This window comes from Ixodes scapularis, unplaced genomic scaffold (genome assembly GCF_016920785.2).
Source record: "Ixodes scapularis isolate PalLabHiFi unplaced genomic scaffold, ASM1692078v2 ptg001041l_1__unscaffolded, whole genome shotgun sequence".
Classification (NCBI taxonomy): Eukaryota; Metazoa; Arthropoda; class Arachnida; order Ixodida; family Ixodidae; genus Ixodes; species Ixodes scapularis.
Window position 1 is genome coordinate 250,380 of NW_024610089.1, and position 16,306 is coordinate 266,685.

The following is a 16,306-nucleotide window of genomic DNA, read 5'->3' on the forward strand; positions in this document are numbered from 1 at the left end:
TCAGACCACCAGCACCTTCCGAGTCCAAGGAGAAGAGTTGCGGCACGTAGGGCACCACCTGCACCGCGTACTTCCGAAAGAGCGCCTCCGAAGCCTCCCCGCGGTGAACCGACCAGAGCTCCAACACCACCCCCGTCAGTGGACGTCGGTAGCCACACACCGTTCCGTGGTAGCAGAGTGTCCTCGGCGCCACTTCCTTGAGACAGGACGAGGGGAACACTTTGGAAGCCAGCGTAAAGTCGACGCGACCGAGATCTTCTCGGTGTAGGGCCGAGGCAAAGTCTAGACCGCAAGCCTCCGCTAAACCCAGAGTCTTGTAGAGGGCCACGCCGAAGTAGTACACGTGAAGACTCCCCTCGACGCGTTTGGCACACTTGTTCTCGACCAGCGCGTCCGCGAGGAACGCGGTGCACGCCGGCACTCGGACGTTGAAGAGGGACACGCTCGTGGGTATCTGGATGCCGTCCGTCGTCGTGAAAGTCTTTGAATTGAATTTTGACCATCGCGAAGCCTCCGTCGATCGTAAGAGGTCCAGTTGTCGATCCGTCATCGTGTCATAACTGGGTCAGGACAATGATCCTGTTATTTGCGCGCCCCCACTCGTACAACGCCAGGATGGCCTCGTTGCGGTGGGTAAAGTCGGACCCGAGTCCGGCCTGCTGTAGCACCTTCCGCAGAGCGGTTATGGTCATGTTTGCCAGCTTTGCGCCTTTTATGAGCTTCTTGTAGGACGTTGCGTAATGCGGCAAGTTATCTATCTTGTTCGAGATGACGTACCTGTTTACAACGTGACGTCTGATGTTATCGACGAGCGCGTCGCCCGTCAAGGTCACGTCCGGCACCGATAGAAAAATCTCGCCCGGACCGAAGGAGGCGGATCGCATAAAGTCCTTGACGATTCGTATGTTCTTGGTGGTCTTTACTCGCTTGTCGAATAAATATTGCCGCAAGGCTCGCTTCTGGACAATCTTGTACCTGTTGATGGAGTCGTCAATGAGGCACATGCCTATTCCGGTAATGTTGTACGAGTACTTTGACGACGCAAAGCGCGATGTGGCGGCCAAGAGTTTGTCGATCTCGCTCTGGTCTGCGGAAGGCTCGCTCTTGCGGTTGTCGTCGTTGTTGGTCGCGTACAGCGCCAGCAGGTTCGAGAGTCTACCGTCTGCGGTGGCCGGAGAAAGGGGGGTGTCTCGAATCATTCTGACCATGGCTCTCCGAATCACGTTCTCCCTGTCGACGGCCTTGCCGCGTCTCGTGGCATAGTGCTGGCCGTTGTACATGTACACCTTGACCACGGCCGAGTCCACGTTGCTGTGTGAGCCGAGTCTCGAGACGCGGCCCAGCGCCTGAAACATGGTCGCACACTCGTAGGTGGGGAATCCACCGATGATGTGCATGTGCTTGACGTTCTTGAGCGTGTGGCCTTCGCAGAAAAAGAAATTGGTCACCATGATCACCGAGGAGGTAAAGTTGTTGTACATGTCGCGTAGCTTCGTCAGGTACCAGGCGGGGTCCCCTGGCACGACGAATATGATGGTCATGTTCTTCCAGACAAACTTTCGGGCCGTCGTCTTGCTCTCGTGCTTGCCGTTGTTCATGATGGTCAAAATGTTTTCTCTAATGTCGTAGCGGTACGAAAACGACAAAGTGCTTGTCCTTGGGACGCTTCACAATCTCGTCAAAGACTCGCTTGACGACGCAGTGAATGTCGTCGCAGGTCTCCCGTTTGCAGTCGCAGCCGATCGCGGGGAAGTCGTCTTCGCTCAGAGGGTAGCGCACGTCCACCACGTTGGGCACGGTGTAACTCCCGTCGTCCCTGACCACGTGCAGAGACGTCTTGTAAATCTTTTTGAGAAACTCTTGCTTCGGAACGACCATCCGAATGCTAAAGTATCTCTCGGCGTCCTCGACCGTCTTTATGCCCTGGTCGAAGGTGGTGACCCACTGGAGCAGCTCGCCTTCGAATTTTGTAAAAAACGGGGTGGCCGTGCTGCACACAAATATCCGGTCGCGAGTCTCGTGCGCCAGCTTATGGACGGTGTTGCGAGCGTGCACCTTGTAGCTCCTCTTGCGCTCGTCCACCGCTACGAGAGGTCCGGTGGTCGCGTCGCTGCCGCCAAAACATGCGTCGCTCTTGAGATTCGATCTCGAAATGAAAGTGTGAAACTCGTCTATAAAGTAGCCCACCACCTCGTCCGACTTGTCGTGTTGCGACTTGCGAACCCAGCGAACAAAGTCTTTCCGGGTGAAAATCTGCACCACGCCGCTACCGGAACGGCATCCGCAAACGTCCACCGCGTAGCGATCTTCCGCCGTCGTCGATAAAGACGGTGCTTTCTTGCTTAGACCGTAGTGTGGATGTGCAAGCCGCCTGTAAACTGTCTTTCGCGAAGGAGCCTTGTAGATGTCGGTCCCAAAAACTCGTTGGTATTCGCGCTCGGTGTCGGCCAGGAGCGCGGACCGGGGCACCACGACGACGACCTTTGTTATAAAACCGCTATCGAGAAGATATCTCTTCACGAGAGCACCTTTCCTCGTCTTGCCGGAACCCGTCGGATAGAGCAAAAACAATTCCCGGATATAGTTGTCGCTCAGGAATGGAGCTATAATGTGATCCAGATCGTCGTTCTCGTTCGTGGCACTCATCCCGACTGAGAATGAATCTTCCGACAAACAAGTTGTTTCGCTACGCCCTTTGGGACGCCGGCACGTCGGTGGAATCGGCGGCCAGGGCGGGCGGTGTGTCGACGCAGCTGGTCGAGGCCTTTAGAGACAAATACGGCACGTTCCGGTCACTGCAATCGCTCTACGAGCTCTGTCTCGCCTATCTGGACGACTTGCTCGCAAATGGGAAGATCAGGGACGAGGAAATCTTTATAAATTTCACGTTCGTCGTGCCCGACGCCTATCACGAGTTGTCTGCGTTCGATCGGCGCCGAATCGTAAAGTGCGAACTGGACAGGTACCTCGCTCACGCAAAGGACAACGAGGTCATGTCCGTCGAGACATCGTCGACGTCGGTGGTGACGGCGCGATACGTCACCGAGTGGGAGGTGTACGCCATTAAGGGGCTGCAAATTTATCGAAACTATAGTATAATAAAAAATGCCGCATTCGAAGCGTTATTCGTCCGTTTCGATCGCAAATACGATAGTGAGTGAATATGAGGAGGACATTAACAGCAGCATGTACCCGCAGATTCACGTCAACGACGTGTGGCGAGAGAGAGACTTGGAGTTTAACGAAAACGGGCACATTGTGCTCTTCAAGAACGAGACGTTCCGAGCGCTGCTCTGGAACCCCAACGTGAACGTAGAGGGCATAGCGGACACGCCCAGGCTGCAACACATCTGCACCAAACTCCGCATGGCGTATCTGAAAGAGTGCACAGATACGGTGACCAAACGAGGCGCCACAAACACCATCATGTCCTTTATTCTGGCCATATGCAACAATTCGAGCGGAACCGACATCAACATCGACGGCTTCTCCTGCCACGTCCCCTACGACTTTCAGCACCTCAACACGACCGACAAAATGAATCTGGTGGAATTTTTCTGCAAGATGTACGGCGTGTACTGCGTGGACAACAGATACATTACCAGTGTCGGCGAGATGACGGACCCGGACTTTGTCGTCGGAGACTTTGTGGACAACTGGGAGGTGTTTATGCTAAAGACGTACCGGATCCTTCAGACAAAGACCAACATCAAGGCCGTTCCTCCAAAAATTGAAGGGGAGGTCACTGCCACCGAATGGAACCACAAGACCAGAGCTCCGTTCATCGATCAGAAGACTCGTCTCGTTACCTGGTACGATACGTACGGTCGCAAGATGCAACGCGTCAGGGACAAGACGTGGCTCGTGTCTCCGATGGACGCCGAATACGCCATGCCCCACGTATTTGAAAACACCTTCGGTTCGATCCCATACGAGATGCTCATCGATCCCAACAGCGCCGAGCCGACGCCTGCCAAATCCGTGGAGGTGGACGACAACGGGAATCCCGTCGACGACAAATCCAGTCCTCCCCCGCCGGAACCCGACGACAATGGCCGCGACGGCGTGTCCTGGCTCATTGGTAGCATGCTGTCCGGCAGCGCACTCGGAGCGATGGTAATTTACGGATACCGCAAACGTTGATCGATAATAAAGACAAAGACGAGAAGTTTCAAAGAGTGTAAATTTATTTAGCCACGAGAGATTGCATGTACATGTGATAAACGGCAACCCCCAAAACGCTGAGCATGATGACTATCAGGCACGACGAGGCTTGCAATAGGCCCGACTGACGGATTGAACACTCTGGTTTCATGACCGCCGAGGATATCGGTGCAATCAACATAAAGAAAAGTCCTCCGATGCAAAGTATGGTACCGAGTACGCCTCGAAACATGTAGTTGCCGTCGGTGAGGCCGTGCATTACTCCGGCGACCCAACCGGTATAACCCAGGATGCAAAAGATCCAAAAGAGCAACTTCATGCGGGCGTAGTAGCGTTCCTTTTCCATCTTGCTCGCAGACACTTCGTCTCTTCCCTTCTTGGATTTCTTGTTCTTTGCGGCCTCGAAGGCTTTCATGAGCGAGTTTTGCTTTTCGTCGCTCTTGCTAGACCTCGGAACGCTCCTGCTCGGGTCTTGACGGCGGTCGTACCGATCGTTCGTCGAAGCGGACATATTTATTTACCAATGGAACCAAAGATCGTGTCTCTCGGGCGCTACGCTCGCTCGCCGACCGTACGTATCGGCCATGTGCTTGATGGCCACCTGTTCGTGGTAAGGGTAGCGCTCCGCGCCAGCGACGGCGTCGTAGCCCGACGGCAATTTACTGTACGGTTTGGTTTTGTCCGCCAGCAAGGCGCTCCTCCTTTGCAAGACATCTCGCGAAACGCACGACCTAAATAGGTAACATCCCAACAGGAAGCTGGCTACCGTCGAAAGAAGCGCCACGGGGACTGTGCTCATGATTATTTTGTTATTGAATACAAAAATGACGACCGTACGTATCGGTTTAATGATTGCGCTACTCGTGGCGCCGTCGTTGGTGGCCTCCAAATCAAACGCCAATAAAAAATTGCCCTACTGCCAGAGTCTGCTCAAGGTCGCCAACGTTCGTTCAAAGATACTCAAAGTGAACAAGACGAGTTACGCCGTACTGTACACGTGCGACAAGAACGACACTCTGTACGGCGGACCGCCCCTAGTGTACTGTCAAAAGACAAAAAAGATGGTGGATGACGCATCGGGCGAGAAGCGTCAGTGCCTCTCGGTGAGCAACGAATACGCCGAGTGGCTACCCGCTCTCATCGGAATCGTAGGACTCCTCGGCCTCGGCGGCGGAGGTGCTCTATGCTATAAACAGTACAAGGGGTAATTGTTAAATAAAATAATAACGATGCGTATTCTCGTCCTCGTAACTTTATGTAGTTCCATAGTGTTGGCGCGCTACGACTTGAGCGCCGACATACGCAATTCCGTAAACGACCCATACTACGGGAGCCCGCAGTTGATATACACCTACGTGATCAAGAACGACGAAGCCATCAGCACGCTCACCAACCGCGAACTGGCTGCCGTGGTGAAACTCGCCGCCGAACTCTTGAACGGCCACATCTTTTGCGGCTCCAATCTTCGAGTCATGGAATACAATTCGTCTCTCGACGCTCTGCCCGACAGGCGGAACCAGCTACACATCAAAAGGCCCTTTCCGATATTCTTTCAACTGGGAGAATACCTTTCCTCGACCGAAAACGGCTTCTACACCGAACCGCACCTCTCGACCAAGGATAACTACCTAGACGGGCGACCCGGTCTGCGAAAGTGCCTATACGACTTTAGTAGCATTCTGTACGGGAGCCGAGACGCTCTGGCACACGCCGTGTACGACAAGCTGATCCACATAAACACGCTAAAGGTCGTAAATGCCTCGGCGGACACCATATTACACACGGTGTTACACGAGTTGGCCCACGCCGTGGGTTTTCAGCATTTAAAGAATGCGTCGTATTTCATGTACCCTTCCACGCCGGGATACGGGGGCAGTTTGCCCTACTCACAGTGGTACGAATCTTACAATCGGTTCTTTACATCGACCGAAGTATCCGTGATGAGGGATCGCTCGAGCAGATACAACGACTCTGCAATAATGTACGGCGGTTGGCTCGGGCACCAATGTCGCTCGCGCGACATCGACAGGGACATTCAGGAAGCGCTCTCGGAGGCCAAGCAGACGGTCGCTCAAAGCGGCTATAGCTTCAATCGCGACTACAAGTATTTTATGGACGTTCTCCGGACTCTCAGAATTCAAGACGCCTCTGCGATTGCGCACTCTCAGGTTTCCGGTCTACACAGAACGCACACGCTCATGAGCGAGGCCATGTTGCAGAGGGAACTGGCGGGCGTTCGCGGCAGACCAGTCATCTTAAATTTCTTCAACGACAGCCTGATTATTCCCTCGTACAACTGGGACACGAAGCGTTTCATTTTCGCCGCAGAGGACGGTACATGTTGGGGGGTCACGGCCCTGACTAACGATATGTGGCGTCTCAAGATGGCCATCACCGACCCGTCTCACGGGCGTCTCGTGTTTTCGGCGGACGAAAACTACTATCGAGTAGGGGTATCCTTTAAAAAATTTGTTCACAGCAAGGCCATAATGGTCGACGGGCAAGAAACCAACCTGTCTCAGTACATCGATAGTTTGAATCCCTACGAAAATTACGGTTACGCGTTCTACTTTCAAGACGCCAAGACCATCCACAACTACCCCTTTCCCGACGAGCCCTTCAACCGTACCATGTGGGAATCGTCGCTCGACGGCTCCAAGTGCAACGATCGCGCCTCCGTCTACATGTTCATGTACGACGGCAAAGCTTATACGGTGACCGAGGACAACTACGTACACAGCGGCTGCGGCGGTTCCGCGGCCACCAATCAACTCGGCATGAGCGTCGAGACATTCATCGTCACGCACATTTGCGACGATAGCATACACGATACCGATCCGCAGAGAGATGTGCAGAAAGCCGAGAGTGAAGCAGACATAACCGATAACGACTCGAACGGCAACCCCGAAAGCGACGACGATGAGTCTCCCGATCTGATCGACTTTGGTTGGTACACGGCCGTGGGAGTCGTGAGCGCACTCTTTATAGGCGTCACCGCCTACTGCGGCAGTCTAATCGTCCGCGATCCGAAAAAATACGCCGAAAGATATAGTACGGTTTAGGTTACATTTTTTACTCAACACATTAAAGATGCAGTCTTTTCTACCCTATCCCGTCGTCCCTTTTTCTCGTCAGACGTTTCGTCGGGCGCTTCGTCTTCCATTGTGGTAACCCGCTCATACTCGCGGAGCTGTTCCTTGAGGAATGTGATCATGTTGGACAGGAGCGTCGTCTGATCACTCCACCACATGATCTGTTCCGTCCGTCGCGTTCTCTGGATCGCGTTGCTAGCCTGGTTAATGTAGCCGAAGACGATCGCCGAAAGCATATTGAAGGCCGTTTTTCTCAAAAACGGTATGTCCTTCGGAGTCTTTGCCATGTACAGAGCTATATACTTTGAAAACTCGTCTATGCGCGGCTGAATCTGGCAAATGATGAGGTTATCGACGCCCCTCTGCAACAGCGCGAGGTCGTTCGACTCGTTCAGGCTGTTGGGTAGGAAGAGTGTTGGCACGTTTCGTATGTGCTGTTCGACGCACTGACCGAGCTCGTCTACCGTCATCTTTATCGAGGTGAGGCTGACGCCGTTTTCGTCCGTGCGCGGCGACGACGCCCGCTGCTGAATGTCGTACGAAGTCACCTCACAGTGCACGATATGGTAGGCGTCCACCTCGCCGCTGACTCGCTCCAAATACCTTAGTATTCGGGTGATTTCCGAGTAGCGCATGGACAGGCGAATCGGCTTGGCGAAGACGACGCTAACCATCTCGGGGTACAATTTGTGATCTATCGTCTCTGTGTTTCGCATCGAAGTGGCGTAAGCGTGCACAGTCGACAGGTTGTCCACCATGACGGTGTCGTTTACGTAGTCGCCGTGATTCACGGCCGAGACGGCAACGTCTCCGCGCAAAAAAGTCCTCTCGGTAAACAGGGGCGTAGAGAGCACGATGGAGACGCAGCGAGTGTACGAGACGGCCACCCTCAACATGTGCATGGTCGTGATCCGGTTGACCACGGTCTGGTTCGAGTCGGTGTGCGAAAAGAGATGGACGAAGCTGCCGTTGCGCGACAGGACGCGTTGTATGGTGCTGTTTAGCTCCACGTTGGCCCTCAGCGAATTGTCCAGCACGTTACTGTCCGAGTAGAGCCTCCTCCGGTCGTTACGTAGCTCTTCGACGGTGCCGTAGACGGCGCCAAAGTCTGTGCTCCGCGAGTCCGAAAAGATGGAAGACAGTCGCTCTCCCAACTTTCCGTTGACCAGGTTGGCGTTGCGCGATTTTTTGGCCACCGACTCGTACCCGCCGAAACGTATCGGCGACACGAGCTCTCTCCGCACATAGTCGTCGTAGAGCATGGTGTTTGTAATGAGGTTGATCAGTGACTTGAATAGCGAGTCGAGGCAGGTCTCTCGCATTATGCTAAACGGGTCCATGCACACCCTAGTCTTGGACACGTCGGGCGATTGCAACCTCTCTATGTACTTGTTGGCCGCCTCGGAGTAGATTGAGTAGTCCAACTCGACGATGGTCTTTTTCACGATTGCGTTGAACACGATGAGAGTGTTGATGTAGTCTTCCAACTCGACTTTCCAAAACTTTGCAATGATACCCGAGTTGCGCCAGAGGACCTTTGACCTGTAGGTGTAGTTTGCGTGAATCGAGTCGGCTATGGTATACACCAAGAGGTTTACGACGAGTTGAAAGAGGAGGCATATAGTTTCCAAACGGTCCGTAACGTTCTTCATGTCCAAGACCTGAGCCACGGTGTCGTCCGGCACGACGTACGAAAACCAATGATTGAGCATTCGCAGATAGTCCTCGAGTTGTTTGTGCAGAGCGCACGACGACGGCTGCTGCTCCGGTTGGTCAGTAGCCGACGAAGATGCGTCGGCTTTCTGGTTCGTCCTGAAGGACGCGCGTATAATATCGTCACCAAAGTCCGGTTGTTTGGGATACTCACTGTCTTCGTCTTCTCCGTATTCGTCTTCGCTACTAAGCGCGTCGAATGCGTCGTCGCTAAGTATCAAATTGCTAAAGTCGGGCGCAGTAAACATTCTCGCGTAGGATTTCTTGACACCCTCTCGTTGGACCTGGTGTCCATCCGTTTCTTTTCGTACTCGTTCTTTAGAGTTTCGATGAAATTATTTATGGTAAGGCCTTCGTAGAGCTCTTCCTTCGCGCGATCGCAGACTACAGTCGGCGTCGAATCTTTGTATTCGTACTCCGGACCGATGTCTTCGATCGTAAACCCGTATACGGAGTCGGATTCGCCCCTTTCCTCTCGAGCGTGCGCTTCTTGGTGCGTGTCGAATCTGGCGCGTTTACTGCACTCCGACTCCGGCGAACGCTTTGACCGTTTATTACAATCGTGCGACATAGTCGGCCTCTTCTCCACGTCGTCGCGGTCGTCCTCGAAATCGGAGGACGCATCAAGCAGTGCCCTGTTCACTACAAACATTTTTTTAGTTTTTGTTCTGTTCGTATAATAAAAAGAAGGAGAATCATGGCCACCCAAAACGGAGTAGTCGTTCCATCCAAACAACCCTCCATCATAGCCATAGCATCCGCCGCGCTGGCAGCCGGCACAATGGGTGCAATGATTTACAAGCAAAGGGAAAAGAGTAACATGAGCACCAAGCTGAACAAGACGGCCTGTTCGGTGAGCATGTTGGGGAACTCCGGTTCCATCCTGTCCTCGAGCTGGCAATTGTGGAAGATCAATAGCGACGCTAGCAAACATCAACAAAACAATCTCGGCGGTAGACAGCTTTAAATATATATAAAAAGAGATGGCAGCTACCCGCCAAGCAGGTGCAACTCGAGACGTCCTCCCCCAGTACAGCATGCTCCCTTCGCTCGTCGGCGTCGTTTCATCGGGAATAGCGTCGGTCGGTTCGGCAACATTTGCGCTCAAGAACCGAAGCAAAGTGATAGAAACCACCGCAGATAAAACCATCTTGGGCTTGAATGTCATAGGAAACGTTTTGGACATGAGTTGTAAGGTAGCGCAGATGATACAAATCTCGTCTGCAAATAACGCAAACAGCAACAGGAGACGCTAATACTCATCACAGGTATAAATAAAAATTTAGATGGACGCTATCGAAGGAGCCGCTGGACTCGGACTCAACGGAGAAGACATGGAGATTGACAGAGAGGTCAATGCAATACTCGAGTCCATACTCGATCGCGTAGAGACAGGAGCCGTCGAAGACGCAGAGAGTGACAGAAACGTCAATTCAATACTCGAGTCCGTAATCAATCTCGAAGAGACAGGAGGCGACGAAGACGCAGAGAGTGACAGAAACGTCAATGCAATACTCGAGTCCGTAATCAATCACGAAGAGACAGTGGCCGACGAAGACGCAGAGAGTGACAGAAACATCAATTTAAGAATCGAGTCCGTAAGCGATAGCGTAGAGACAGAATCCGAAGAAGACACACAGATTTACAGAAACAACGATTCAAGAATCGGGTCCGTAAGCGATAGCGTAGAGACAGAATCCGAAGAAGGACGCGTGAAAAAAAAGAATGGAAGGTCGAAAAAGAATGGAGGGTCGAAAAAGAAAGGCGGTGTCAAGAAGAAACCGGTGGAAAACCGAGACTTTGCCATGCGTAGGTTACCCTTTGATCGCCTCGTGCGAGAATGCATGGACAATAAAAACCAGCCCAACGACGTAGTACGCATACAGGCCCGAGCGCTAGACGTACTACAAAAGGCCTGCGAACACCACATCAAGCGAATCCTGCGAAGTATCTACATCTTTTCTAGCGGATCAAAGAGAAAGACTATAAAAGAAGATGACTATCAAAATTTCACGGAACTACGAAGTTTAATGTTCAACGATACGTTGTGACAATGTTCTCCGACACCGACTTGCAGGTATTTGCGTGCAACACCGCGCACGTCTCGATCGGACTCAGAGCCACCGCTGAAATGTCGTCGTCGATGCGTCGGACGTCCTGCTCGCCAAAGAAGACCTCGTAGGGGAACACTGTCAATCTCTTGTCGAAGGGAAATAAAATTTTGTATTTGGCAGTCGCTTCCTGTTTAATTATAGAGGCCAACTCTGCCACGTTAATGACGTTGTCCTTGTAGAGAACGTCTTTGGCATTGGGCACCATCTTCATCGTGTTCTTGTCCATCAGGTAAAAACCCAGGGTCTCGGAAATGTTTTCCTTGTTGTAGTCTTTTATGTAGTCGGTGACGAGTCTGTCGTTTTGTAGCCAGCGAGCCGGATCAAACTCCCTTACCATCTGCTGCTGTACACCGACACCTCCCGGGAGCGGAGGCGGCGGTGGTGGCTGTTGCGGTTGTATTACGGCTGCGGCGACTTGTTGTTGCTGAACCATTGCGTTCAAGTGGGCGTAGTTGTTGCTCCGGCCTGGGAACTGTGTCTGGAAGGTAGAGTCGTTGTACAACAGGTCCGCGTCGGGAGACATGCTGGCGATAAAGTCGTGAATGTTCTTGACGACGCGTTGCTCGTAGTGGAAAAAGTCACTCGCGAACCACTTGGAGAAGGCCGGGAGAAACACCTTGAGCATGACCTTCTTCAAGTGCTCGTTCACTTCCTTCGTAAAATGCTCGTTGAGCTCCTTTAACTTGGCGGGTTCGGGGATCGCTGAATCGACGAGGGTAAACTTGCGGTTTCCGATGCACTGCGCGTAAATCTCGTCCACGCTACCGCTAGGTAACTTGCTGTCCCTGACTTCGACGTCGTAGTGGTGAGACCACCAGAGTTGGACGTTTGTCCTCCTCTTGGTCGTCTCGTTATAGAGCAGTTTGTAAACGATCGTCTGGAAGGCGTAGAGGTAGTCTACACACGGCGTTCCGAACCGCGAAGCCAACACTCCGCCGTTGCCCAGGGCGGCCGCATAGTTGCGTCTAAAGTTGTTCAGGGCCAAACACAGATCGACGCCTATGCCGTACATGTCCGACTTTGGTCTTCCGAGCGCAAAAGTCCTCTCCACGTGTCTACAGAGGCTGGTCCGTCCGTTAACCAGTGCTTGCGTGACCGAAGGAGAGTAGAGGTACATGAATGCCGCGACGACCCAGGTCTTTACTCCTCCGTAGGACGACGGTAAGCTGGGATCACCGCTGCAAAAGTGTCTGTCAAAACGTTTGGCAAAGTTGCAGCCCAAGAGACAGTCTCCGAGACTTTCGTTGATCACAAAGAGCTCCTGCACATTGGTGATTGTGCCAAAGGTCTGGTTGATCATGTTGGCGTATGCGAGTCTCTTTGAATCGCTGTCGTAGTATTCGGCGGGCAGTCCGCCCCACATGTCGGGTGCGTTATAGTGGTGGTAGCTCGCGGCGTTGCGCACGATCAGGGCCCAGAGCATCCGGTCCACCGTGTTGAGCGTCGAGAGCACGGGCAGGTTGGTGCTCGGGTCCATCAGGACGGAAAAGCCTTTTCCAGGCGGCAGGGTCGGTGCGCTCTCGCTCAGTTCGCCGTAAACTCGCTGGAGTCTCACGTAATGCTTTTCCCTGGCGTCGTACTGAACGCCGTCCACCACCACTATCGACAGGTTATTCGTATTTCCACCGGCACGATTTTCCTCGGCCTTGAGAAAGTCTGACTTGGGAAGCACACCGGTCGTGCCTACGTCTCGCGATTGGACGGTGGTCGACGGCTCGCCCAGTGCCAAAACGTAGTTGGTTGGCGTCGACGAGAAAGCCGTTAACCAGTCTTTGGGGATCCTGAGCGAATTGGAGGGCGAGCAGCCGGCCCAGTACACGTTGGCCAGGTTGTGTAGGAAGGCCGAAAAAGTGGGTAACGTCTCCATTTTCTTTAATAAAAATGCTGTCATACAACGTCGTCGCGCAAATTATACGCAAATGTCTGAACGAGGACTTTGTCGGGGCTCCGGATCAACCGTCGGGCATACAGAACGACGATCTGTCCGTCAAATTGACCCACTACTGGACAACCATGGTGACCGACGCTTTCACCCAAGTGGCAAATTCGGAAGTGGAACACCTATCGGGTTCCACTCAGTTTCAAAAGACTCCCGACGGCAACGTGTACGTGGGGTCGGTAAAGCCCCTGTTTACTACGATACTGGGGCCCGACGACAAACACAAGCCGCTCTTGAAAACGGTCTACTATAGCCTCGACGAACTGTACAACGTACTCGCTGCCGTGGCCGCCGGCAAACTAACCATAGCGACGTCGCCGAATCCGTTGGCAAACTTTATTCAGACCGCCATTCGAGACGACTTGCGCTTCGTGTATCCGCACTGCGTCATGCGTCGTTCAATGGCACAAAACAGGTACGCCGGTGCCATCGGCGGCGGCATATACCGCAAGTTTGTTAGACAGAGCGACGATAGAACGGCCGCCAGTCCGTTGGTCAAGTACCTGGGGCCTTCGGCCTGGCTCGACGGCCTGAGCAAGATTGCTCTCTACCGCCTTTCGATGGATCATAGCAACCTCGTTCCGCGAACCACGCGCGAAACTATGGTGAGGCGCACGGAGAGAGACGAGCCGGTTCCCGTTATAGTCGGCACGCACGAACATAACATGGCGTACGTGTTTGAGATTGGCTACAGGACCATGAACGCCCAAGTCTTTGGCCGGATCGCCGGCGGGCCAATATCCAAGCGCGGACAGCACGGAGCCGAGTTTTGCCTTTTGAACGGCATCTTTTCTGTCTGGAGCGTGATAAACACCCTGAACGAAGTGAAGCGAGGCCTCTCGTACTCGGACAGAAACACGTTCACCACTCCGCTCCGCGTTCTCACGTCAAAAGGGGCGGTACCTAGCTGGTGGTTTCTGGGCAACGCGTACATCTCTGGTAGCATCCTAGGCTTTGCGTCCGAGCTGGAAAAGGACGAGAACCTGCGCAAGTGCATGCAGTACGGCAAGAACGTCGTGGGCAATTTTAGAGACTACAGCCTCTACCTGACCAACGGAGACGCCTCGTACTCGACGGACATTCGAGACGTGGACGTAAACACAGTCGTGCGCCACGAGGTGAGATGCGTGGCGGACGGTAGACTCAACGAGTACGCCGTCTACGACAGCGGCGACGCGTCCATTTACAACAAGACCTATTGGAAGTTTCTCAGGAGGAGGAGCGGTGAAGGAGTCGGCGATTTCTACCCGGATCACGCGACGCTGCCTCCGGCCCTGAACCTGTCCGACTTGGAAATGAACTTTGTTCGAGGAAGTCGGCTGGGACAGAGGCAGTACGCCGTCGACTCCTCCGACAGCGTTCGAGGCAGCAAGAAGCTACGCTACGACATCCGGGCCATATTCGAGGTCTGTTGATAGAGAGGAAAAAAAAATGACGTGTCCCGTAAACAGAGAAAACTTGTACAAACACGCTCTCCTGGACTACATCAAGAGGCACGTCGAGGCCGTTCGCCTGCGAAACGAGGGGGACGATTCGCTGCGCGTGGTCCAGGAGATTCTGGACTTTGCCGAGGCACACCCCGACGCTTCGTTGTCTCCTCAAAAAATTATCGACGCCCTTCAGATCCTGGCTCGCAAGGTGGACGCGCCCGTGTCAGTCGGAGAAACTATGATGTACAACAACCTGATTAGGGCGAGGGACCTGCTACATCGACGCTATCTCGAGACACTGTCCGCTAAGAGGCAGAGAAGTAGTATGGTCGTCGACGACGAGAACGACGAATGGATCCCGGTAAAGTTGGAACGCCGCGAAGCCTACTTGGCTGACGAGGAAGGTGCGATTGCGCCTTTCGTAGAGGACTACGTGCGATTGGGAAATAAAACCTTCAATGTATCCGACGTTCTGCGCCAAGACCGAGACTTGGAACTTTATAGGAAAGAAATAAACGATTTCAGAAAGCGAATAGATGACTTGGAGAGCGTCTGCGACGGAACCATCGCGCACCTCGAGTCTTACCTAGACAACTTTAGTCTAGACCGCCTCCTCGTCAGGGCACCGCAGTCGCCAAACGATGGGGTATCGACAAAGTACCAGCCGCGTCTGGAGACGTGCGTGCGTAATTTCGTGTCCAAACTGCTAATCTCGATAGATTCGCAACTGCAAAGCACGGACGGCATCTTTACAAAGAGCGTTCTTTCTGCATATTTAAAAATATTGTCTGCCGCCGCCACCATCAAACCTCGCGAGGCATGACGACCACGGCATACATTCACTATCCCGAAGGCGTCGACGAAGACGACACCAACAGGATGTCGTGCAGCGTAAAGACGGTGGCGGTAGACCCGGAATCCGAAGAACCGTCCATTCGCAAAGACGTGAGCAACCTAAACATGCACGCTACCTATCCGAACCCGTACATGGAATCGATGCTCGTGGAGCTGCAAAAGGGCAATCAGCGCTGCGATCAGCGCGACGTCGAGGCATCGGAAGAACTATTTCGCCTGCCCATTTCAAACTACACGCCGCACTGCCCATTGTCGACGCAGATACGAGACGCCGCTCAGTACAACTACGAGATGATTGACTACGCCAGAAAAAACATGAAGGCCCTCGTGCGAAAGGTCCTCAACAGAATTCCGGCCGAGTACAACGTGATAGACAAGAAGTTGTATCTGGCCTACGTGCCCACCGTCGTGGAATGGCCCGCGTCTTGCAACCGCTGCCTCTACGCGCCGGTCACCGCCCGTCACAACTCGGGCTCCAAACTGTGTTTCACATGCATGACGTACGAGGACCGCAATTACACAGGCGTTGGCGCCTACCTGCCCAACGCCATACAGAAACACGCGCAAGGCATACGTCGTTCCAATCGGGAGACGGACCGCATCAAGCAGCTCGTCGCCTTTGTGTCCGACAACAACCCAAGGATCGTGCAAGGTGGCGGTGGCGAGTTTCTCGGCTACAGCGAAGACGACCCGCACCCCGTCGTCTACGACGGTACCATCAGGGAGATGGACATGATAACGGACACGATGAATCACCTGTCCAAAATTTCCAAAGACTCAAACTGGCACTGGAGCTCGCACATCGGCGGCGAGGGAGACTGGCACACGTGCGTATTTTGCGACGGAAAGTATGACGCCACGGTGTTTGCCTACCCTTGTCTGCACCCGGTGGCCTGTCTCTACTGCTACTTTAACAAGGTCACGCAGACGGCGGGCACCCTCGTTTGCGCAAACTGCGACATGCCCTTCTCGTGGTGCGCCTTTCTGCACAAGTACGAG

The 16,306-nt window shown here is 53.5% G+C and overlaps 1 protein-coding gene across 1 annotated transcript; it reads right to left on the reverse strand.

Annotated features, from left to right (window-relative positions):
• Positions 1–554: 554 nt before the first annotated feature.
• Positions 555–1,598, reverse strand: LOC115311475. Its single transcript, XM_029970146.4, has one exon. The coding sequence runs from the start codon at positions 1,596–1,598 to the stop codon at positions 555–557; it is 1,044 nt and encodes a 347-aa protein (XP_029826006.2).
• Between the last annotated feature and the right edge of the window lie 14,708 nt (positions 1,599–16,306).